The sequence below is a fragment of the Labrus bergylta genome, chromosome 3 (genome assembly GCF_963930695.1).
Source record: "Labrus bergylta chromosome 3, fLabBer1.1, whole genome shotgun sequence".
NCBI classification, from domain to species: Eukaryota; Metazoa; Chordata; class Actinopteri; order Labriformes; family Labridae; genus Labrus; species Labrus bergylta.
Genome location: NC_089197.1, coordinates 16001887 through 16027956, shown reverse-complemented (window position 1 = coordinate 16027956; position 26070 = coordinate 16001887). Strand labels below are relative to the sequence as shown.

The 26070-nt window shown below is 40.5% G+C and overlaps 1 protein-coding gene across 2 annotated transcripts; it reads left to right on the top strand.

Annotated features, from left to right (window-relative positions):
* Positions 1-12833: 12833 nt before the first annotated feature.
* marchf7 (membrane-associated ring finger (C3HC4) 7) lies at positions 12834-23868 on the top strand. Of its 2 annotated transcripts, none has more exons than XM_020637960.3 (11): positions 12834-12983; positions 14806-14995; positions 17064-17210; positions 17369-17537; positions 18488-18673; positions 18774-19974; positions 21125-21294; positions 21396-21499; positions 21708-21812; positions 22142-22190; positions 23161-23868. In XM_020637960.3, exons 2-11 carry the CDS (start codon positions 14816-14818, stop codon positions 23250-23252), a joined length of 2403 nt encoding a protein of 800 aa, XP_020493616.1. In that variant the 5' UTR covers positions 12834-12983; positions 14806-14815; the 3' UTR covers positions 23253-23868. The 2 variants fall into 2 exon arrangements, with proteins under 2 accessions (XP_020493616.1, XP_020493617.1); XM_020637961.3 differs by lacking the exon at positions 12834-12983 and adding an exon at positions 13045-13284.
* Positions 23869-26070: the final 2202 nt, after the last annotated feature.

The following is a 26070-nucleotide window of genomic DNA, read 5'->3' as shown; positions in this document are numbered from 1 at the left end:
CTTCTCAAGGTTTATTCAGCTCCACTTCAAGGAACCGACCTGACGTCAGCTCACTACTGCCACACAAAGAAAACTTATTATTTGTGCAGCGGCCGTAGTAAAGGAAGGATACTGTTATTGACCGATGTTACTCGAAATGCGACATTTGTCATTCTGCACAGCTCTGGCAGGGATGTAGCGGTAACTTTATTTATGATGTTAGGAAAACCACACGGAGCTGTTTGGCGATTATCGGCCACCGTGTAAACAGATAGGAACGCTGATAGAGAAATAGGATGCATTTAGTGACGTGAAATCTTTAATTAGTGTTTCTTCTGGAAAATTCCTCACTTTAATATAACTTTGATCAGTTTTAATAATTATATAATTTTGATTATGGTGGGAATTTAGAGACAGTTTTACACTAAACACATCATTTTACACCTGTATAGAAAGATTTTTGCAGCAGTCACAGAGAAAGAAAAAAAACGACAGATAATTTGATTTTGTTTTTGATTTTCTTAAAAGGGTCTTATAGCCAAGCCTATATAGCCTATGTAAACATTTCTTTACATTAATAGCATAACATCAGAACTGGCCCCTTTGACTTGTTACATTTCCTAATTAAATAATCCTCAGAATAGTCATTGATAAGGTTCCTGTCAATCAATGATTCAACTTTCCATTAGCCTGCACCTTTAAATGTTTGAAAGAAATTGCAGGCTCAGGTGAATTTGAATCTAGCAAGGAGAAATGGTCGGTGATGAAATCATTTTTCAAAATCTAAACGTAAGCCTTTTATCGTACATCCATAGTATATGGCCTTGTTTAATAAGTTAAAATCTAGCCTTTCAGCATACATCCATTAATATGGACTTTTTCATAAGTCAAATATCCACCTGTCTTTTTTTCTGTCTTATCTGTCTGGAAATACTTGCGTCATCATTAAGTTACAGTAATCTCTAAAGGCAGTGACTGAAATTCCTTGTGCGTCTCACTATTAACTGACCAAAGAACGATCCCTCACAAGATGATACATGATCAAACAAAAACAAATGCGTTCCACACGGGCCCTAAATGAGAGGCCATTTGCACGAACAAAAACAGAAATGGGACAGATCTTCCTCAGGATGGGATCAATACATTGCCTGGCAAAGACAGCCATCTGTGCCTAATTGTATGCTTTACCTCCTCTTCTGAACACACAATAAGCAACAGGCTGAACGCAGGCCCTCTGACCCAGACTGGGTTTCCAGACGGGGGAAGATTATTTCATTCAACTGGAAAACAACAAGGGGGTGGGGTGGAGAGGGGATGGTGAGGAGTTTTTTTTTTTTTTTTTTTTGCAGATGGAGTGGGCAACTGTTTTTATACGCCCCACCCTGATGAGGATAGGTCACAGAGCCAGAGCCAACTGGTGTGTGTGTCTCCTCTCTTTCTGCATGTCACATCACCACTTTAACAGGTATTATACTGGATTTACAAACTGTTCACTGTTTGGTTTATGGACAACTCATAAATCACGCATGAACAATGAACTCATTGTTAGCAGCTTGATGGAGTGCTGGTTTACAGGGACATTCATATTAATGCATCATAAACATAATGAATGACCATGAAGGTATCCCGTTTTTGTCTCTTTTTCTCTCCCTGTTTCTCTGGCGTTATGTCAAGAAGTGTCACCCTGATGTTTTAGATGTGATTGCAAGAATTTCAAAGATGTTGCTCAGAAATCACTCCTTTTCATGTGTAAGAAAAAAAAAAGGAAAAGAACAGAAAAGGTGGTGGTGGGGATGGGGTGGAGGTCTGATAAAACATTCATGATCACCCGAGTTTGGAGGGTGGACACAGAACCCCTTATTCAGCTCGTGGCGTGCAGTTAAAGCCATTTTATACGCTCGCTCTCCATGTTCTTTGGTCATTGATTTTCTTCTCTGCCCCTTTCCATTACCTGTTGAGATAGGGGGTTTTGCTCTTCTTCACACATACACACACACACACACACATTCATGTGTATACACAATCCTCTCTATCAGTCTCTCTAGCCACTGGCACCCTGGTGTATTTCTCCATCTCCTCCGCCTCTTTTAGCAGGAATGACAGGCCGTGAGGAATGACGGTGGCTGTGTTTGTCATACAGTAGCAGCAAGAAGCAAGGATTTTTAATTGCATTGGAGAATCTTCATTAAAGAGAGCACATGGGGGCGGGAATGGAGGAAGAGGGCTGCATGGGGGCGGCGTAGGGGGGCACTCAGAGCATCGTCATTAGGAAAAGGCACTAGCAGCATAGAAGGGTGGGCCTTCTTTGCATGCACACTGAGAATGCCTGCCGTACCTCGGTCATTTGTAACATAATAAGTGCCAGCACAATGACTGCAATGCGAGAAAGCACACCACAGGGAAGAGAAGGGGGAAGGGAGACAGCATGTCTGTCTAAAAGAGGGACTTTTTTGTCTTGATTAGAAAGTATAATGAGCCACTAAAGAAACAGGAAAAAGAAGATCTCTCCTGAGACTGATGGAAAACAAATTAATATGCTGATTTGGATTTAATTATTATTTTTCTATTAGTCCAGCATGCAAAGACAGGGACAGCCGTCAGAAGCGAGGAGCTGTGCTTGCATTTATTGATTTTTTCACCCAGACACATTCAGGGAATACAGATTCATCTGCTCTCCTCCCTACACAATCCGCTGCGTGGTTTTCCATTAACACAAGAAGCTTCCAGCAACTCTGAGATGTTTAATTTGAACACCATAAATAGAGCTTAAAACAGTGTTCACACACAAGAAAAGTGGCCTAAGGATGTCTCTTTATGCAATTGAATTAGGCCCTCACTTATTGTTGTGTCCTACATAACAACTATTAAATAAACACCCAATAAATTAAATTACGACTATGTTCTGCTCTAAAGAAAAGGAGTCGAGCACTATTGTTCCGCTCTGCCTCCAACATCTTACAAAATGCTCTAACAGTTGAGTTTAATTTAATCTTTTGTTTTGGATTAATGTAAGAACCCTGCAACTGGACTGTAATTATTCTTCCTCATCCATGTTGTAACTCGTCTTAGTAGCATCCTTTCAATACATCAGTAGTCTTGAACACAATGCCTTGCGAGATGTAATGATTTGCAAAGTCAATGATTTAGACTGCCTGTGTGATTAAAGCACAAGGGACCAATTTGTAGCTGCTATATGTAGAATATTGCTGTGCCTCAAGTAGCACTCATATTCTCTCTGGCTGACGTGAAATTCCACAATTATGCCAGATGAACGCTGGTATTGATTTGCACCCTGCTGTCCCTTACTGAAAACGGTTTGCAGTAAATGTAATGTCTGCAAGTGTAGAGCCAATCACAGATATTCAGAAAGCTATGCCTATATGGGAATCAATTTGACTTTGAAATATGCGTGTATCCTTCACCTTTGACCACTGAGATGTGTACAGGAAGCAGGCACAAGGAAAGTGTCATCGATGTTTTCAGCCATTCTATCTTGTCAACTATAAAAACATTGTACTTCTACGGAAAAACCCTGACAAAATGTAAAAGATAAGACACAATTTGGAAGATCAACAATGTAATGTTTTTCATGAGAGTTTGTCGAATAAACCCCTGCACAGTCTAAATGAGCACACTCCCACAGTGTTTATTGTGGTGAATGTATCCGAGCAGAACCCTCTGTTGCATGATGTAATACACAGAAGGGAAAAATCATCATAATAGCAGAGTAGTAGAGTGACTCATTCCTTGATGAGGTACATTCACACTGTCATTCAATGAGGAGATGCAGTCCATGTGCACATGTTGTCAGTGTGTGACAACATGTGATAGAGAGACACAGAGAGAGAGAGAGAGAGAGAGAGAGCATTAGTATGTTCCTTTTCTGGGAACGAGGAGTCATTTGTGCCAGGAAAGTGGAGAAACGAGTCCCAGCCCCACACTGATGCATCTCTCCATGAAGAATTAGATCACAAGCAAATGTCACTCCAGCCTGAGCAAAGCCAAATGACCTTGAATCAAATAAAAACACATCTTTTACCCGCGTACACACGCTGCACAAAATGTCAGCAGATTTTCCATTTTCTAAATCTGCGGCTAAGTGCAGGGGTTTAGCTCAGGTAATCAACCTAGTATTTTTCTCAGTCCCTGAGAATATCACCCTGGAGGAGCCCTGCAGTTAAACACAGTTTACTATACTTACTTACTTATAATTTAATCAATTTAAACTAAAGTGGCATGAAATGTCCCTTACGCATAGGGCCAATATTTACCCCCCCTCCCAAAAAAAAAATCAAAACACCTGCAAACACACACAAAAACTGTGAATACTTTCATTCTCTGACAATTTCTCCTTTTCTACTAAGGGGATTTTTCAAGGGAAATTACTTTCACAGTTGAATTTCAAGCTTCAGTGCATTACTTTATCATAGTTTACATAGAACAAGCTTCGATTTCTTTCCACTGTAGCTGTATACCTTCGACAGTGGTGCATATTTTGAAAGATAAGTTACACTTCTTCTATTACCGTTACTGAGCTTCTGCAGCTCTCCCTCCTCTCTGACCCACATAAAAAGCATGATATTAGTTATTAGCACTGTGCAGGTGCAACACAGGTCAGTTTGTTTTATTTCTCATTTTCTTACAACAATGTTGTCATGCTCTATTATACATAAAATACACTCTCATCACTTGAATTATGCATGGTCATTACCTGGAAAAAAAAAACAACCTTATTGTTATTCCATGGAGACTGGACCCACTTCTCCCACAGGTGATTTGTAATGCAAAGGTAAGCTACCTTTTATGGGATTCCACTCAAATGCTAATCCACAGGAGGCTCTAAACTCATATTGACAGACATCATTGTTGGTAAAAATCCGTCACCAGTGATGCTGAGTTCCTGCAGGCAGAGAGCTTTGTTGTTCTTCTGAAAAAGTGACTTTGACGAGTTTGATTTGGCAGAGTTCCCTGAGAATTTGGATCAAAGCAAAGAAAAGTAATACTGTTATTAACACAGCAGTGTGCTGAAAATGAAACTCGTAACTAATCTTGAATTAGCTTTGCCTTGTGTTACATGGCCAGCATTGAGTTTGATCACCGACTTGTTCAGAACTAAGCAGACTTGTGAGTGAGAAATTGTCAGCTTTATTCAAGAGACATTAGCACGAGTAAAGCAACACAAAGCAGTCATAAAAAGTTGATCACATTATTATATGATAGAACATTCAAATATAGTCCCTTGCATGAATAACAGCTTTGTAGGTGCAGTGTGTCCTCAACGCTGCAGTACCTTAAAGATGTGGAAATACAGAATTGCCATATGATGTTACATAACAGAGCCCACAAGATGTTCAAAATGTAATCGGTTTTCCTCTCTGATTTGCCCTTTGTTAATAAAGAGAAAAAAAATTATACTTTTTTGTGTCGCTCTTATCTCAAACCTCATTGAGGAATTACGACGAAAAAGTCAAAGTAAATAATGCAGTCAGGGGTTTTGTGAAAGAAAAAGTGTTTAGGCAAAATAAATCAAATGGATAATGAGGTTGATTGGATCTGATGATTTTGGTACAAGCAGAGTAGAAAGACCAACTACATTACATTATATTATATCCTGACAACTTATATAATATTTTGTAAGGCTCTTATATATAATGTCTATTGTTGTCACATTATGCTCATCACTTCAGTGGCTTTTGCAAAAGTTAAAACATCACTAGTCTGATATGACATATGTTCTGTGCCTTAATAATTGTAAGAGCTGCAAGAAATATGAGTATTTTCACCACCCACACATAAACATAAGTGACGCATATCTTACTGAACACAATACCCGTGTCTATTAAACTGTGAACACCTTTTTTTTTTTTTAAATACACAAAGGTATATTTGTATGAAGACAGGGTGAATTAAGCTCTGCGTTCTCCTTTGTGTTGAGTCCAAGAGCTATTTGTTTGAAACAAAAGACAGGAGCACATCAAACAAATCCAAAGCAAAATTGATGCTAACATGTTGTATCAAAATGCCTCCTATGGTCTAATTATAGACCCTTAAAGTCTCATTTAAATGCAGAAAAAAATTCCACGCATACCATATGAGCTATTTTCAGCTGGAGTGCGTCAAGGCCATCAAAAATTCCATCTATTGAACAAGCTTTCATATTTATTCTAGTGCGTGTTTGAACTGCGTACAAACCTTTAAGAGCTACTATAAAATATATGAAAACAGGCCCTCCTGCAGTTATAATGTCCACATACAGAACGCTGGAAGGTTTCTGCACTCTGTTGTCAACAGAAAATACACAGAATAAAACAAAATGTTGTGGTAGCTCTTCTCGTGTTTGGAGAATCGTTCCTGTAGCTTGATAGGTGAGGATATTTTTCTGTTATTAAAATTCATGAAAGAGTCTAATTGAGAGGACGGTTGGACTTCTACACATCAATTAGTTGTTTAATTTAAAATGTCATATGTGTGCATGTTGTTGTGCACAACAAGCACTTAATAACTGATAGCCCTTTGAAAGCATTTCTTACCTCTGCAACAATATTCAATCTTTTATATAATGTGATTGGAGTTCAAATGGAAAAAAAACTCATGAAAAGCTACAAGTGAAAAAGAATAGTCATGGCTTTTAATTTCTTACAATCATAAATTACTTACATTTGCATGAATTAACCAAACATTTCATTTGTTTATTTGTTTATTTTATGATACAGATAACTGAACACACAACTTTAAATTCTTCTCACAGTTTGGGTCTGAGTGATTTTGGGCTATTTCTCTGTAAAACAATCATTAATCCCTCAGAGTAATAACAGCTTGGTTTATCTGAATCATGAGCTGACATTTGCCTCTAAGCCTGGTTACTGAGTGTTTTACAGTACTACAAAAAAGGAGGTGGGGGGGGGGGGGCAGAACCCTCATGTTTTGAAGATACACCTCCTTATAGCGCCCACTAGCACACTCAAATCCCAGACCTTCCTTCAGGTCATATTTGACATTTTCAAAGTCCAAACATCAACAGTGGGCTGAGAGGAATTTTGAGGATTTAGGAGTTATTGGTCACAATAACAAGATCAGAACTGGCATCTTTACAAACTGGTATCTGGTCGCCTCTGTGTAAGTCTGATTCTTTAAAAAAGCAGATACAAATGACACGAAGCTTAAAAGAAATGTGAGAATCGTGTAAGCTACAGTATGTTGTGTGGAAGCAGGAGTGACACAGATCTGGAATAGTGAAGTAAAGGGTGCTATAGCTTCTGTCAGTCACCCGTCACCCCTGCATCTTTGAAGGTTTGTTTCTGTCGAATTAACCCCTTAGGTGTGGTGGTATCACAGATGTTCTCTTTATATAAGTAATGTATTGTGCCAAATGATTTGATTATCTGTGTGTGTGTTTTTTTACAAGTGTGACTGTGTACTTAATATTCTCTATTAATGTCTGTGATTGAATGTTTCTATAGAGTGACAGGTAAAGCACATCAAAGGAACATGTGTAGCTATAGGGATAGAAAATACTTTGTCTACTTCTTGCATGCAAAAGGTTGAAATTGGTCTTTGACTTATTTGCTTATACATGCCCTTAAAAACAAAAGGTAACTCATTTACACAGGGTGACAAATTATAGTAGCAAAGATGAACTAAAATCTTGAACCTTGAGGTGGATTTATTTATAGAATTTGCAGACCTGTATCGAGAAGAAAAGAAGTCAATGATCACTTCAGGATACAATGTACTGTAGTAAAAATTCAGAATAATCCATGAAATGCATTGATTTTAAGCTGAAACAACAACAAAAGATTCTGGAGCATGAGGTTAAGAACACGTTGTCAGATTGCAGAAAATAATCTATTTCTTTAGGAGCATCTGAACACAGACTTAGGTGGGCCTGTGGGGGTGGTCTTAAGACGGTTTTAGGAGCGCTGAAAACAGGACTCGTGTTAATTAATACTGGCAGGCCTGTGTTCCTCCTGGCAGTGTGCAGGCAGACATTCTGGCCTGCCCTCAGTGACGCCTGGTCAAAAATAGGGCACCACACAGCACAGTAATGATCACAATGGTGACATCATCTCTGCCTTCAATGTGCTCTCCCCTCAGTGCTCCTCTGAACAAAGAGCAGCAGGCATGCAGGGAGGGAGGCAGATGTCACTTTGTGTCTGGGGAACATTAAGACCAACAAATGTTCTTTGAATCCTCGCAAAAGCCTTTTAGAGGTTGTGTGGAGTAAAACACTGCCTCCCTGAAAAGTCACTAATTGAAAATGGGGCTCCAACATAAGATGTGATTTTTATTTTGTCTGCAACACATGTGAATTTTGATTAAACATTTAAATTGGCTGATTGTAACAGAACTAACCTAAGGCGAGAGAAGAATGTCCAACGAGCAACTCACATGCATTTTTCGAGATGGAGCCCCTCAAACATATGACCTAAAGTGTTAACACATGTGGCCCTGCCTTTTCAACATTGTTACTGATCTGTATGAGTCAAATCATATGCTTTAAACATGCAAAAAAGAGCATTTCAATTAAGCTTGACTTTATCATAAAGACTGAGATACTTATGCTTTGTCAATCTGTCAACAAGTGGCCTTGAGATCACCAAAAAACAGGGATATTGCACTGAAAGAACAAAACTGCACTAAATACAACATAAAGCCCTTTTAGCTTAAGAATCTAATCATTGCTTAATGAGAAGGTTCCTGAAAGAAACACAACATAGGAAACTGCCTCCAGTGACAACAACTCACAATATGTGCTTAGTAAGGTCACTCAACTCTGCTGTGTTGCGTGTTTGTGTCCATGAATCTTGTGTTTGATTTATGCTGGAAATAACCCACAACCTTCGCATGGATGTTCTGTCCTCAAGGTTTGTTTTCTGAGAAGTCATAGACTCTTACTCTTTGCGCTTTTGAAGACACTGAGCCAGTATTGTAGTTCTTCTAAAAAAACCAGCCTTTGTGGCATTCAAGCGTCTCCAACAAACACAGAAAGAGAGAGGGAGAGGGAGGAAGGGAGACAGAGAGAGAGAGAGAGAGAGAGAGAGAGAGGAAACAGATTCTCAAGATCTGGACGAGCCGTGGGAAAAGAGGGGTCTTGTAGAGGAAAAGCAGAAATGTCTCAGGACATTCCTTTGTGATTACACAGCACTCGACAAATCCAGACATTCTTGCAGTTATTCTGTGTCTCAAGGAAAAAAAAACCTTAAAGTTAATTGCATGAATAGAGGATAAACATCACTATCTCAACGTTCTCTTAGCTGTTGTAGGAGGTTGATAATAGTTGATAAATGCCAGTTTTAGCAAATATCCCCTACTATTATTGGCATTGTCACATTAAGTCTGTATTATCTGTTGTTATTTAGTTTTTTGTGTGTCTGTCTACTGTCTCTAACAATCTCTGGCGTTCTGCCTCTCGCTCTGTTCCTCTTTTTCAACCCATCCAGTTACAGCAGATGGCTGTTCACCAATAGGCCAAAGTCTGCCTGTTAAAATGAAGTTTCCTGTGGACTCTGTTATCAAGTGTTTTCTCACAGCAGATTTTGTTGGGTTACTCTTATTTAGATAACAAAGAGCTTTTGCTATAACTTTAGTTGTGATTTGGCGCTATACAAACAAAAATTGATATCATATCTGGTTTTTGGCGCCGTTTGATGAGTAAAAACAAAAAGTATCCTAAAGGTCTCGAAGATTTGGCACTGTAGGAAACTTTGAATCTTTCCGTACGGCCGGAATAACGGACCATTTAAAAGAGAGACAGGTGTGTCTCACGTCAACTCAACATGTAAGAGGAGGGCATTGTGTGCAAATCTCAGGTTACATGTCCATGATCTAAGCAGAAAGAGTGAGAGCCCCCAGTGGAAAAAAAAAGGCAGGCATGTTCCTCCCTTGTCGAAGCTAGCATGAATGAGAAACAAGCTCCAAGGAATGCTCCATTATCATCCTATCAGTGGCACTGGGGGAGGAGAGCCGTAGAAGAATCATGTGTCTGAAGGAGGAAGGAGAATGGAAAGGGTCGGGGGTGGAGGGGGTTGCATGCGAATGGCTGGCATTGGCCTACAGACCCGCAATTGGGTTGTGCATCCTCCTCCCCAACTCAGCAGACCTTGCTCTTCCTCATTTGTCTAGGTCTTGCGTCTTTTTTGTCAGCAATTAATCTGCAGCACCGCCCTCCTATATTTATCCCTTTCACTCGCTGCCTGCTTCTCCTTCACCTCTCACTCTGCCATCCTTGGGTAGATTTACACTTGGTTTGATCACTGTTGTGTACAAACAACTAATAATGGATGGGCCTTTTAAAGGTGCTACACTTTTTTTTTTTTTTTGCCAACATGATGAGTATCTTGTTGACCTTCACATTATTATGCATCTGCTGTGCAACAGAGCTCTCTCCCCGCTCCAAACTGACCTTTTCTGGACCCCCCACTCGCTTAACATGAATTCAGCGTGTTACAGCTTTAGATGGTAAATTAAATTTACTCAGTGTGGGAAAAGAACAACAACAACAATAACATGTATAATATCTGTAGCAGGAAAGCAAGGAATAAAAGAGTATGTGTTTAGCCTTATCTGCGATCAATGCTTCCATGAGGTCCTCTAAATTAGATGTGTTAAAGTATGCAAATCAAATGAATGCAGCTAATCCTGGATTTGCTGTGATGACAGGATCTACAATGCCTTTCAAAGCAATTATTCAAATCAATCTAATTAAACCTGTTGAAATTGGCTTTAATTGCCTCCCTGACTAAACAAACACTAAGTTCTGGCATGCAAATAATAGTGCAGCTCAAATCGCTTCTTCTAAGGAGGTGGAGGGGAAAAAGGTGATCTACAGCGCCCCCTAGTGGCTAATAGCTTCCCTTTGCTTTAATAATGACGTCAGCCCCTGACAGTACTGTTTATACTGTGTGCGTGTGGTTTTATTTGTTTAGGCTACCTCTGTTGCACTTCCTCTAGATTCTTTGTTTTTTGTGTTGTGTGATCATCATCAGCCTTCACAAACACTACAAATAAGAATTAGTGGTCAGTAGTTCTTCAGAGATCCACCTGTGGGTCATCATGTGCGTGACTTTGGAAAGAGACATGTTTGGCTGCCAAAAAAAAACCCCACTCAAATAGAGACACTTTATGGCCCCTTTTTTGAATACTATCTGAATCTGCTGATAGTTTGAGGCTGCAACCATAGAACCCCTGAATCTGTATCAATGCATTTATTTATTATGCAATCTACATCTGTATTTATATGAAAGACCACTTCAAAATACCGTCCTTCACTGTATTTTAGCCATTTAGATATTTGACACCCCCAAAAGTAAAACCAATTTACCTGAAAGTTAACCAGGTCAATTCATTTGTTTCATTTGTAGAGGCAAAAAGTCTCATTTAGCGGAAAAGCAACAAGCAGATTATGTCATGTAGCCAAACCTCTATTTCTCACCTTATATACATGATGATGTTAGAGCTTGTTTAGGAGATTGATTTGCAAATGCTGCTGTTTCGTTACCTTAACTATTCAAATTATAGGTTAAAGAACCAAATCAGTTAGTTGATTAATGGATGAGGCATTGAAAAAACAACATAATTCCTAAACCCAGGGTGGGGCAGTGCAGGAGTTTCTATCAAAAATCTTTACCTTTCCCCCTTAGTAGAGGACTATATATATAGCCATATCACTCATCAATGATTGGGTATATCCATCCATGTGATGTCTTACTCTAACACAATAATGAATACATGTCTGCTTATGTTTGCTTATTTACACAAAATCGTTTTCAAGAGGAAATATTGATCCTGAAAAGTATGTGTTCTATCAAAAGTTCTGTCTATGAAAGAAATGACCCCTTCAAAGGCAGTTTTTTCCTTTGTGTTCAGGAGGAGCTGCTAAATTGGAGGTGTTTTCTGTGTCCATGAATCTTGAAAAAAAAAACAATTGTTATGCATTTGGCATTTGCTGGGCAGCATGAAAGTAGCTGTAAGCTAAATTTTCACTTAATTTAATTAATTTTGACTTGTATTTACAGTGATTCCCCTGAGGCAGTCATTTTGTAAATGCCAGAATGCCACGATGCACGTCAGATGTACCTCACAACCTAGTTTGGTCCAAATCTATGGTGTGAATGAAATGTTGAAAGACAGGCTTACAATCTGAAAGTGAACAGAGCCACTTCATATACAAACTGCTCGGTAATTAACATTCTGTGTCCACTTAAAAGGCTGATATATTCCTTCGTCACATTAATTACAATCCTGTGTAATCATATGGCTAAAGAAGGCCCCCGGATTGTAGGCAAGGCAAGGCAAGGCAAGTTTATTTATATAGCACATTTCAACAACAAGGCAATTCAAAGTTCTTCACACAAGACTTCAAAAGCATCATGACAGAGGAAAGAAAAGAAACATTAAAATAGAACATAAAAAAAAAAATCTCAACATTATGTTCAAATAAAAATAACTCAAATGAAATTAATTGAAATAAATAAAGTAAAAATATAGAACGAGTTAAAAGTTACAGTGCAGAGTTAAAATTTAAACTCTTATTAAAATTGTTTAATGAAAGGCAGCTGTAAACAGGTGTGTAGGCATGGCTTTACTGCTTTTTAAAATTACAATTTTTACTAGTGTTATTTCAGAAGACAACCTCAAAAAAAAAACCACATTGAGTTGATGGAAATGATTGTTTAACATTTAGGATTGTTTTTAAAGCAACCGCATGGTGGCGCTGCTGGACACAGTTGTTGCGAGCTGTGGGGGGGAGGAGGGGGGGTTAATCTTATTAGAGCCATAAATGTGTCTATTCTTGTCCGGGTGCATTAATTTAATAGCTTACATTGCACAAAAGGAAATAGCGTATGAAGCATGTGCATAAGGAGATTGAACTCCCTGACAACAACAATGGTTTAAGCCCCTCCCTCCAGGTCAGAGTAAATCACCTGACCCTGCGTGTCAACAGCAGTCAACACACAGACGCCATCGATCCTGTTGTGCAGCAGCAAGAAAGATTGAAATCAAAGGTGAGCTGCTGCCACTGAGTTATTAAATTTAGTGAATGCGTATCGCCAGTGATTTGCAAAAAAAACGGGATGGCTCAGACGAAGATTAGTCAATGCTTATTTTAGCTCAACAGATTAGTTAAAAAATCAGAACAGCAGCACACAGATGACAAAGCTAACTAGCAATGTAGCTCCCCGCTGCAGTCAGCTGCTGTAGCAAACATCTCTCTGCCTTGTAGTCCGTAAGCAGGAGCTGAAATGTCCCGTATGTGAGCTCCCTCAAACAGGAGGATTTAAAAAGAAGAAAGATATAGGTTAGCATGTAAGTGTTAAACACGCAAATGTGAAGTTTTAAAAAGCTTGTAGCAGTGTTTGATTTCTTAGCTTTGTGCTAGCTTTGGCGAGGAGACATGAATGTTTCAATCAGCAATGCATTTAAAAGCCTGAAGTGTTAGGACGAAGGAAACAAGGAAACACAAGCAGGGTGCAGTTAAACTAAACAGTCCTGCTTCTTTGGGTCACTAATCATTGGTAAAGAGGTGATCTACCTTTTATTGATCAGGTAACAGACCACTTTATTTGGGACTAAATGTAGTTTTAATTATTTTAATTTGCAAAAACATGTTACCCTCGTGAGTGTTATTGTGCTTATTTTTAATTGGGTTGTTTAATAGTGTTGTTGGGTCATTTAGGGGGCTGCTTTGTGTTGCTGTTTGCTTGCATTTCCCCTCACTTATCTACATTGGTGAAGCTGAATAGAATAGGTAGATCCATTTGCAAGGTGTTTGTTGATGGACAACATCAGTTTTGCTATGTGTGTACCTTTTTATAAATGGGTGCATAAACATGTTTATTCCAGGACACATGCTGCCTCAGCTTGTTTAAAAAAAACAAAACAACAAAAAAACACACACCACTAAAAGGGAAGTTTTTAAAAATAGAAGTCAACCACACCTACACAAGTTTCAAACATGACTTGCAACATTTTTGTGTGTATTCCTTATACTTTGTCGTCTTTTCATAAACATGCCTCAATAAGACTTTGCTTCTTGTTTAGTAACAGTACATTATTGTTCTCATTTAAACCACCACCATTAGTATTGGTCGTGGTTTAATGGATTTAGTGCTGCTTTGTGGGCAAACATTCTTAATTGGCTTTTTTTTCTTCTTTTTTCCGCTGATCAGTTCAGTCTGACAGGCTGCTGGTTTGCTGAGTTATGTTTGACCACATGTGTTGTAGCTAAAGTCCATGGATCCATATCAGTACCAGGGAGTAAATCATACTTAACCATCTAATGTCAGAAACTCTACTCTCCCTTTCAGGTCCTCACGTGTCTCAGATTATACACCCTTTAGCACTTAAGGGTACTTACACTGAAATTTGTGAGTATTTAAGTTCACTTGGCCGAACACTTTTTTTTAGATTAAGTTAGGCAGCTTAATAATGAATTACTTCAGTTTCTCACAACTCTTCCACGGCAACCTGTTTGCTAACATAGACAGTTCAGAGTGATTCTGCTTGTTCCATTACAGTGTCATGTTCATGTGACAGAGTTCATAGTCCCAAAGATAGGCACTATGACTTTGATACCCGCTCCAGGAAGCAGCGTGGTGGCAAAATGAGGTGTTTACACTTTACAGTCACATTATCACGTGCACTCTTTCAACAAATCAAACAGGACGACACAACACTAAACAAGCACTGGTGCTTTCCCCGTTCACACACTGAGACTCTGCGGGCCCTTTAAGAATCTGTGGTGCCAGGAGTGAACTTCATGCATTTGCGAGTAGGTTCCTTTCTTCTTCCTGCCTTTTTGGATTTATCATCTTTGTATCACAACAGGTAATCTGTGATGGACTCCAGATCGCACAGACTTCCCTTTTGTCTGTCAGGCTCAAGGTCTTCTTACACATCCAGTCCAACAGTCTCCTCATCATTGGGCTCCACCAGGTTGTACAGCAGGGAGACGGCGCTCAATAATGACCGTTTTTCGAGGACATCACCTGCTTACAAAGCAGAACTGGAACAACAGGTATGATGACATTGAGGCCTTTGAAATGATCAGAGATTTAATGATGTATACTCCATCATCTTTACATTGCCCTTCAGTATATCTGATGGACCTAAGGGACCCCCTCCCCGTCCTTGTTTGGCCCTGGTGTCCTGTGTAGACATTAACTTTAAAACATTAACATTAGATTAACTTGACATGCTTGTTTTACATTTTTAGCAGTGTGTTCTGAAGCTTTCTTTTTTTAGAGGAAAATCAGCTTTATCCAATTTAGCCTGGCATGCAAAGGTAAAGTGTGATGAAAATATCTGCTGTAAAAGTTGCTTTTCGTTTGATAAAACAGCCAAAAGCAACAATAACAACAACTGCAACCTGGATCCAGGACTTCCCTCTGTATCTTTGTTTCATGCCACACAGGGGTTGAGTCATCATTCTTTCTAGTTTGTTCCAGAGAGACGGCATTCAAGTTATCTCCTTTCTCACAGGTTCCCTGCGTTACTTGTTACAGTAGCTGACTACACATATCAGTGATGCAGCAGCAGACACTTTAGAGGTCTTTTTATAGGACAGCCTAGATTCCTTGGCACACGTGTGTATTTCAGTCCTGCTGCTCTTCGGGGCCCATCTAAAAAGATAATGTTACTCTTGGACTGAGCCCTGTCTAGTTGTTTTTGCACTTTCCAGAAGAGTCCATGTTCTGTGAAAAACAAAACCCAACAAAGCACTCACTGTCCAGGATTTCATGCATTACTTAGATGAGCACCAATTTCAGCATTCCTCTTAAAATAGTATTATTAGTTTTTCCTAAAAGTTTAGTGGCATGAGCATCTGCTTTAAACTTAAGCATGAGTGTCAACAAGACCTTTTGCATGCGTACATTTGAAGTGTAATTGCAGTCTTCTTTTTTCCCCCGCTCTTTCCGCGTGTTGTTAAGTTCCCTGCCATGTTATGGCTGCAAAATAAACATGTTAATGTTTGTGTATACTTCTCACCACATGCATATACATGTGCTACTTAAGCATGAGATGCAAACAAAACCAGGGACACACTTAAAGGGCTCATATTATGCTTTTTCTGGGTTTATATGCTCTTTAGTGTGTTTTCCAAGTGTCCTGTGCATGTTTAGGCACATCTATGTGCAAAAATTCCGCAGAAACGCGGCTTCTCCTACGTCCTCCTGTTAGCTGCAGCATTAGCTGCACGTAACGCTCGGTTCTAGCCCCCCTCGAATTTTTTTTTGCCAGTGTGACGTCTTGTCAGTGTGATATCACTGATCTAAGCCCATTGGCTCGTTGTGGCAAGCCCAGCAGCTCATGTTTCACGCCCGTTAACTACTGTAGCACGCCCACGATATGCCGTAGCCTGCGGTAGCACAGTAGTGCTAAGGTGCTAATGTTTATGCTCATTTCAGAGCCAAAGTGGCTGCATTCCCAATATGGTAAAAGAGGCGTGACATTTCCGAGAACCGTGCTGCGCGACTGACCAATTACGGCAGAGCCGACAGGCCGACCAATCAGATCAGACTTGGCAAACACGGGGACTCTGAACGTGGGCACTTCAGAGCCTTAGAGAGAGAGTCAGAAGCGAGCCGGTGCATGGAGCGGCAGTACATGAAAACAGAGACTTTTTTATAACTTTAGCTATTGTGAACATACTTTAGTAGGTACATAGATTAAATATATGAACCCCAAAAAGGGCAGAATATGTGCTCTTTAGGGCAATGCTACATACTGTAGCCCCAGTAGCCATTCAGTGATTATCAAGCTATTTAAAGAAAGGTATAAACAAATGTATTTGTCTTCAATATTTATTTGCTCAGGTTTTAGTACTAACGGGCGCTGGTGGCGCAGTGGTTAGTGCGCCCCCCCCCCCCCCCATGTATGGAGGCTGTAGTTCTCAAAGCGGGCGGCCCAGGTTCGAATCCAGCCTGTGGCTCCTTTCCCGCGTGTCATTTCCCTCTCTCTCTCTCTCCCTGGTTTCCAGCTCTATCCACTCTCCTATCTCTCCATCAAACGGCACAAAAAGCCAAAAAAATCAATCTGTAGGTTTTTAACTAGTACAGCATGATCTTCCTTCTTTCATTTTTAAGAATTCTCGCCTCCTGAGGTCGTCCAGAGACTACAGCAGCTCTGAAAGTCGATCCACAAGCTGGAAGTTGCCCTCTTCTCTGACGTCCTCCAGCAGATCTTATGATCGACCGTGGGCTGAGACCTCTTACAGCAGCAGGAGCAAACCGGTACTGAAGCTCTCCAGTAACATGTGTTTATCTCGTGCAGAATACAGCCTGCTCATCGAACACATTTTTAAGACTTGTCCAGGGATTATAGAAATATTTGTGAATGACGTTAGAGAAATATAAATGTATTCATTGTAGGTCTGCCTTAATTTTCCTAGGTTGATTCTGAGGGGAGGTTTGGGCGCTCGGTTCTGCTGAACCCCAGTGATGATGGTGACTCTAAAAGGGCCAAACTGTCCTACAGTAACAGAGCACTTCACTCAAGGACCACCAGCACCTCAGCCACAGGATCCTCCTATTCCAGTAATGTGCCAAGCAGTGGCAGAGGTACATGAAAGCGACATTTGTTTTAAAAACGTCATTCTCCAGGTTTGAATTGAGGAGGACATGTGAAAATCTGACTTGTCAACATACTCATTCCAGCCGCATACACTTAAAGTGAATTAAGAGTTAAAGAGCAAAACCCAAACACCTGGGCTGAGTTACACAATGCACTTCCTAATCTTGAAGATCTCTTTTGCAATGGAGGGCTGAGTTGTCTCCAAATTTAAAAACAGTTGCACATTTAAAAAAATGTGTTTGCTCATTGGCATTAGCCAACAAGCCAACATATGATTTGAAATGTATTTAACAGAGAAATCACCATAAAACACTTGCATAGTAGTACAGGTACCTAAAGTAATGACAATAGTGAAATCTGCATTGAAGAGAGACACCTTTAAACAAATACTGGTGGCCACATATGCCCTCATTGTTTAGTTGCAACAATGCAGCCACAGTCAGTCTAATGGGGGGAAGAGTTGGCAGCTTTTTAAACATTAATACCGTGAAACAAAAGTCTTAAGATTGGCTGTAGCTGTTGCCTACGTTCACTGTTGTAATCCAAGTTGTGTGTGTATAAACTCTTTTTAAAGAAATAAGTATTTTTTTAAATCATTCCAAGGACCTCACTTTTTTAAATGTGGCAAATTTAATTTAATTTTATTAACTTAAAATTCAGCAGTGTGTGAATTTGTTTCCGGATCATGTGCTGCACACTACAATGAAAGGAAAACTATCTATAAGCACATCAGTCGAAGAACCATGAACATGGCCCCCTTGTCAGTTTTAATTGTCAGTTTAATAGCCACTTTTAATGATTTCAGCTTTTTATGTAAGTACTTTATAAATGTTTTTACTTCCTAGTAACTTAAATTAAATTGTCAAGTCAAATTCTGATCACTCCTGTCAATCTTAATACAGTTTTTTTGTTTTTTTTTTACTGTTTTTTTGAACAGGCACAGGTGAAACACAAAACGGCACATTAGATTCATCATGGAGCTCGTATCGTTTACTCTCACGGCCTTCATCTTCCTCCTCCAATCCACTCTTGTCCAGGAGAGAGCTAGAGACAAAAAATGAGCCTGGTCTCTCAGGTTTGGGGGAAAGAAGAAATAGGACTGCTGGATTGGCTTCCTCATTGTGTAAGCATACTTTCTGTAAACATGCACACAGTACAGCATTCATAATATTATGTTGTTACACATAAGTCACTCTGACCTTAACTCTCTTCCTTCATTACAGATCAAACAGACAGAGTCACCTCCACATATGCACAAGGAGCTCGGCCAAAAGAGACTACCTACTCCACCTCCTACTCTTTCTCCTCCTCTTCTTCCTCCCCCTCCACTGCTCGAAAAAGCTCGCCCAACCGGCACCTCTCATCTTCCACGTCACACCGGTCCTCTCCTCTGCTGCGTGACTTCAGCAACAACAGAACCACAGCCCGTTTCTCCAACACTTCATCCGCCCACCACTCATCTCAGGTAAAGACAGGAAACCCTGAGTCCTCCTCAAATACCTCCCCTTCTTACTCCTCCCACAACTCTTGGTACACCACTCCCGTTGCCCGACCAGAGGTCGCGCTCCCTCCAAGGCCCGCTCCTGAAGGCGGCGAGCCGGAGAGCCGTAGCTCAACTCGACGCCTTTTGTCCCGTCTTTTTTCACGGCGCTCAAGCCAAGACTCTTCTAGCGGCTCTTCCAGTGTTCGCACCGTTGATGATGACACTCCATCAACTGGGGGAGAGTCCGTGGACAGTGATGATGGGTCGAGGATGTCTGCCGTGGATCCTCAAGCTTCAGGGTCAGAGGCAAACATTGGTAGCCTCAGGAATCGTAGAGCGGACCTCACTCCTATCCAGGAAAACAACGACGGCTATCGAGGAGGTCCGCCTCGGCCCAGAATGGCATCATGGCGAGAACCTGGCGTTGGCAGTAGCAGCAACTCAAACAGTGGAGGAGGCAGCAGCAGCTACTCCTGGCTCTCTTCCTCCCTCCGTGGCCGCTGCCCTCCCCTACTCGCTCGCCTCAGGAGACATACCAGGGATGAGAGCGCAAACTCTGCCGCAGGCTCAGAAGAAAGATACAGTTGTCCGCAGCATTTACTGAGAAGATGGGATGACCTTGAGCATAAAACATCACAAGATGATGATGAAGACGAGGAGGAGGATGATGATGATGAAGAAGAAGAAGAAGAGTTGGAGGAGGAAGAAGGGGCAGCCGGTTTAGAGGCATTTGGTACAGGTCGCCCCTCAAGGCTGGAGGAACAAACTCTACCTGGACTTGAAGATGCCTCAGTGGAATTTTCACCACGCCGCAGAGTTGGAGTGTACGAAAATATTTCAGCACCCAGGGGTCCTTTGGGTGCTGGGGACAACCAGCTGAATGGGCAGACGGAGAAGCCACCCAGTGGGGACCAGGAGAAGCTGCGTAAAATCAAGGAGAGGTAATGAATTTTGATAATCCGCATGTTGTGTCATTTATTGCTACAATTTCCTTTTGTTACTGGAAGTTGGTCAACATGAATATGGATTCATTTAGTGAAAACGTCTTATTTAGTCTATCTATCTAATGATGGTCCAAGATCATTTTAAGAAGTTAGGACAACCCCTCAACACTGATTCAAATACATGCTGCATCTTGTGTTTCTGGTTTTTACTCAAACCAAGTTGTTCTGGAGCTTTATCAGTTCGGCCAACTCGATCACAGAAAAACACTCAGAAATGTAAACACAGATAATGTTTGTTATCTATTATCATAACATGGTCTACACCTTCATTCCAATGACTCATAACTACCACTTTCTGTTTGCAGTCTGTGGCAGTGAACTTTCTGCAATATGATCTTGAACATAAGTTTCAGACGGGATTGGTCCCACTATTTATGGCCTTTTGTCCTTCTCTGTTTTTTGACCTATAGCCGCGGTACTTGATTGAGTTAGCTATGAGGGATAACTTTTCTGCCAGACTTTATTCTTGTCTACTTAGCTGGTACTGCGGAAGAAATTTCCTCAGTTTGTCAAAAATTCAGTAATATTTGGGGGGGGGGCTTTTTGTTTATTTAGAAATAGGACAGTGGTTAGAGTCAGAAATCAGGGAGAGAGAGAGTGTGCCCTCTTGGAGCCATACAGCCTCCATATATGGGGCGCACTTTAACCACTAGGCCACCAATGCCCCCAACATTATTTATTTTCAAGTTTTATTTAATAGGGACAGATACAATATACAGAGACAAACTGAAAACAACTATCCAATCCAACTATGCAAGTATCACAGAGTTAATAGCCGATGCTAATTTGCAACACTTGTCCGAAGATTAAAACAGTTAAAAAGGAAAAAGAAAGAGTAAACTGGGTACAGCAAAATACAATAGGACACGCATTTAGCTGCAGACGATTAAACATGAGCACAAGTCTGTTGCTGAACTAACCAGGACGTGGTTTGCTGAAGCCATGTGCTCAAATGGCTGCAAGGGGCGTTAAAGACGAGGTACACGTTGAAGAATTTGGTCAGTGATTAAGTGAAAGAATCTTTGATATAAGATATGTGAAAAGTGGTCACTGTATAAGCAGTAAAACCGCCCTCGTCCTGCTTCAGACTGCTGCTGGAGGAATCTGATGAGGAAGAAGGTGACCTGTGTCGAATCTGCCAGATGGGAGAGGAATCGAACTCCAACCCCTTGATTCAGCCGTGCCGCTGTACCGGAAGTCTGCAGCATGTCCACCAGGACTGCATCAAGAGGTGGCTTCGCTCCAAAATTGGCTCAGGTAAATACAAACCTCTCACTTTAGCTAGAGACCCCATCAAAAACATAGCTTCGTCAATCCCTTTACTACTATATTCTTTTCTTGCGATGTTTTTCTTTCAGGCACAAACCTGGAGGCCATCACCACATGTGAACTCTGCAAACAGAAACTGCGCTTGAACATAGACAACTTCGACATTCAGGAGTTATACAGGACACACGTGCAAGTGAGTCACTAAAATCCAAGTTCTACAATTTCAGGACTTGATTTATTGAAATGCTAAAAAAAAAAAAAAAAACTTTTAGGATCAAGTTAATAATGTTTGTTTTTAATCTTTGTAAGTTATGTTGATTTTCCTCGATTTTGTGTCGAATCCTTCATGTCATTTAAGATCAGAGCCGTTTGCTGAAAGGTATTTAACTCTTCCTTCACAGTCAGAATATGATGAGTTCATCAGCAGTGGTTTGTATCTGGTGGTCCTGCTGCATTTCTGTGAACAGAGGTTCTCTGACGTCCTGGGAGCAGTCGATGCAGCTGGGGTGAGAGGAACACAAACACGGACACACACACACACACACACACTTAAAAGTAGTTTTACCCATAGTCCACAGTCACCACGACTCTTATTGTATTCCATTATTCTTTTCTATACTGGCAGAACGAGCAGTTTGTATTTTATTGCTGACTTCTTTACATTTATACAAGATTTTCTGTTTTCTTCAGTACATGATTGTGTTCTTTCACAGCCTTTCTTACACATTCAACCACACATGCAATACTGATTACACATTTTTAAAATTGTGTCAATGTTGAAATTGTGGTAGAATTCATATCTTGAAAAGACACACTTCTTCCCTTTCTCACCCAGTTATTCAACCTGGTGAGAATTCTTCATGAACACATGGACAATCTTGAAAGTATGTTGCTCAATCCTATCTCTCTCCTGTGCCAGTATTTGTGTTTGATTTCTTGATTTTTTTTTTTCCGCAAGCAAGCGAGAGTGAGCGAGAGTGAGCGATCATGAGACCTGCTTAATGTTTACAGCTTTTACTCTCAGGGCTCAATAACGCGTCAGCTTTTTGTTGTCCCCAACAACAAAATCTGCAACTCTACTGACAGCACGGTTGGGGATTTTAGTCCTCTCATATTTTTTTTAAATGATTAAGAGACTTTGAAGTCACACAGCTGCTTTTTAGTAAAACTATAACAACTAAGGGCTGCACGGTGGTGCAGTGGTTAGCGCTTTTGCCTCAGAGCGAGGAGGTTCCTGGTTCAAATCTCCGCCTGACAGGAGCCTCTCTGTGTGTGGAGTTTGCATGTTCTCCCTGTGCGTGGGTTCTCTCCGGGTACATCGGCTTCCTCCCACAGTCTAAAGATATGCTCGATGGGTTAATTGGTGACTCTACATTGCCCGTATGTGTGAATGTGAGTGTTGCTGGTTGTATGTCAGCCCTGTAATCGACTGGCGAACAGTCCAGGGTGTACCCCGCCTCTCAGCCAATGACAGCTGGGATTGGCTCCAGCCCCCTTGACCCCGAACGGGAAAAAGCGGTATAGATAATGGATGGATACAACAAATAAAATATTAAAGCTTTGACAGTAACTGAATTTAAATCTATAATCTTTGCTATTCTTAATTCCTGATAACAACATGTATTTATTTGTTTCTATCCAAAAGAATTGATCAAATCAAAATAATAAATTTTGGGCTGCATGCTGTTGGCGTTCCCTTATTAGTTATATGTTCCAAAGTGGTCACTACAGCAGAAGACTTGCAATTGTGTGTCGACAATTTCATCCTTATCATGTATAATACTCACTTATCTATGTATTTACATAGTTTGATTATTAATGTGCAGAATTGAATTTCCTGTCTCTGGATTGCAGTTCCTCACGGGGATAGTGATGAAGAGATCCCAGACAGCAGACCGTCTATCGAGTTCTCTGACCTGGACGACGATCTTGAAGAGGAGTACTAATTATGCTTTAAACGTCGGCATGAGGGTAAAAAAAAGGAAGAAAAAAAAAAAAAAGAATTGGGTCAGGGGATCTGAAGTTGAAGGGGGGGCTACTCTGTGCCATATGGTAGCTCACCCAGTTTTTCACACATGCTTCGACATCGTAGTATTCATCTGAAATTCAACAGCAGTGAGAGAGAAACTGAGTGAACCGGACGTCTCGCCTTTTTTGGCTTTTGCAGATATGCAAACTTGAAATGAACTATCGCGTGAAATATTTATGTCAACACCATCACATTTCTGTATCTATGAGAGGGCACTTTATTCAATCATAATAAAATGATAATGCAAGTCTTTTTACCTGTTAATACCACAAGTGCTTTAATGTTGAAATGAGAAGGCAGAGAGTGAAAAGGCAACAATTGATTTCCGATCGCAATGGTTAGATTAGATGAGAGAAGATTTAAAAAAAGAAGTGGTGATATTTTCTGTTATTGTTTCTTTTCCTCCGAGAACATGTTGAATTTACTCCATCAATGGATTTCCTCCTTTTGTTTCAGTGTTTGGAATGCTTTATCCATGTACAAATCTAGTTTCCTGCCTTCAATTTTGAGAATAAAGATTGAATTCAAACTGCCTTTTGTTTACAATTTTCTTTTGAAGTTCACAAAACAAAACATTTCGAATAGGGCTGTGAATCAGGGTAGCGCCAAGATGATAATGATACCTCGCACATGGCCCATGATGATGATGATGATGATGATGATGATAAGATCACAATACAGCGATTCCACAATAATTGTCTTCCTCAGAGTGGTTTGACTGAGGATGACGCTGTGCGACGAAATATTAGTCCTTTGCACCAAAAATTTAATTTGCCCTAAATGATTTGTGTGCTTCAGTATTTTCTTTAGATCCTGTCTGAAGCGAGGAGTCCACTCAATTATGTCTTCAGTGGCGATTCTAGAGGCTGGTGGGACTCTAGGCAAAATTAAATTGGGGGGGGCCCTCCAAGCAGCGTTCATTACCATCATGTTTGCATGTGTCCCGATGATTACTCCTCTTCCTGTTTCTTTTTTTTTCTCTCTCCTATAGACGGATAATTCCTCTTTAATTTTTATTTATGGACTGTCGTTGGCAAATTTTGGTTTTCACAGCAATCATGCATGCAACACAAAGCAGGGCAAAATGTGCACATTTTGGGCCCCCTACTGGCCTGGGGCCCCAAGCGGTTGCCTGCCTTGCCTGTTGATAAGCGGCACCTCTGTGTTTAACGTCTTAAGGTCCTTCTCTGAGAGCACAGACCTCCATTTGTGGAGTGGCTGAAGCACAATATTGCAACTATATAATGATATTTCAAAATGTCAGATTAACTGAAGAATATAAAATGCCCCTAAAAAGGCAAAGGACATGATTAATGCAACACCTCTTACCATGCTGCATCTCTTAGCTTCTTCTCACCACTGTCCGACATTATCCCGATGTCTTCTTAATCTTACTTCATCCTGCTGTCAACGTCTTCGGCCAATTAACTTCCGTTCACACATCTTCACGGGGAGTCATGAAGTAATGAGAAAAACGATAAGGACAGTGCTCCAAATTTTTTGGATTTAATTGCCACACGAACGCTTCGAGCCGATGCTCTTCTTCAGCGGGTTGAACAGGCAATTTTTCTAACGTCCACAGGTGTGATTAATTTATACTTTGTCCAAGATGGGCATTCCTCCATCGCAGTAGAGGGAGTCTCCACCCAACATCCCACAACACACAACACCCAACCCTCATGAGCTTCCTCAAAACGAGGTACATAGGCCATTCCATACACAATCACAATCAACAACCCACAACAAGCAGTACTCAGTCTCGAGTCTTATAGCCAGTAAAGAACCGCTGTGGTCACTTCACAAAAAACTAATAAATGAAATCTCCACATTTAAACCATTCGGAATGAGGGTACCTAAAGAATGAATCCAAAAGGTTTCTCTCTGTAAAAGGATTCTGTCCCTGTCTCCACCTCTGTGTGGCATATTAATAACTTCAATACCCATATGATGTAAGTCGCTGAGAGTGTGATTACAACGATTATTATTTATTATTATTGCCACTGATGATTTGTCATTATGATTCTGTGTGCATGTTTTTTGTCTATTATTAATGAGTCATGAAGTAATGACACAGTGAGTCAAATAGGTAATGAAATCTGTTTAGAGCACCATTTACATTTTTTTTAAAGGCATTGTCAGTATGATACTGGCACCAGATATTCAATAATTGTACCACGAGTCAGGACAGCAATTCATTGTCATATCCACATTTTGTCCCACCCCTTGTTCCCAAGGAGATACCCCGTGTCAGAAACACATGGTACAGAGATGATTTCTCCTCTCTAAACTGAAGGTCAATAGATGTAAATTTCCCCATTGTGGGATAAATAAAGGATCATCTTATCTTATCTTATCTTATGTACACAAGACTTGAAAGTGCTGCCGCCTACCCAAATGGCCGGGATACACATCTGAGTTTTGCTATCCAAATCACTGATTTGTTTCGCAACTCGGAGTGAAGGGAAATGAATCGTAGTTCAGTCGGATCAGTGAAGTACTTTTAGAAATGCTCAACAGTAATACTCTAAAGACGAAAAGGTAAGATACACTTCAAACACATTTCAGAACGTCTAATATTCTCCACCCCTTGTGAGAAAGGAAACATTTCTGCGTAGTAATGGAAGAGGTCAAGGAACAGCTTTGGTGATACGAATGAATAATGATTAACTCTGATTCAGGCATCAACATGCAACATCCAAACCACCAATAGTTAAGTCTGAGCCTGTGAGGTTTAA

Excerpts from the sequence above, each read along its gene's own strand:
- marchf7 (XM_020637960.3), top strand. The coding sequence starts at position 14,816 with ATGGACTCCAGATCGCACAGACTTCCCTTTTGTCTGTCAGGCTCAAGG. Across the intron at positions 18,674-18,773 it reads TGGATTGGCTTCCTCATTGT|ATCAAACAGACAGAGTCACC; the intron begins GTAAGCATACTT and ends CCTTCATTACAG. Across the intron at positions 22,191-23,160 it reads ACACATGGACAATCTTGAAA|TTCCTCACGGGGATAGTGAT; the intron begins GTATGTTGCTCA and ends TCTGGATTGCAG.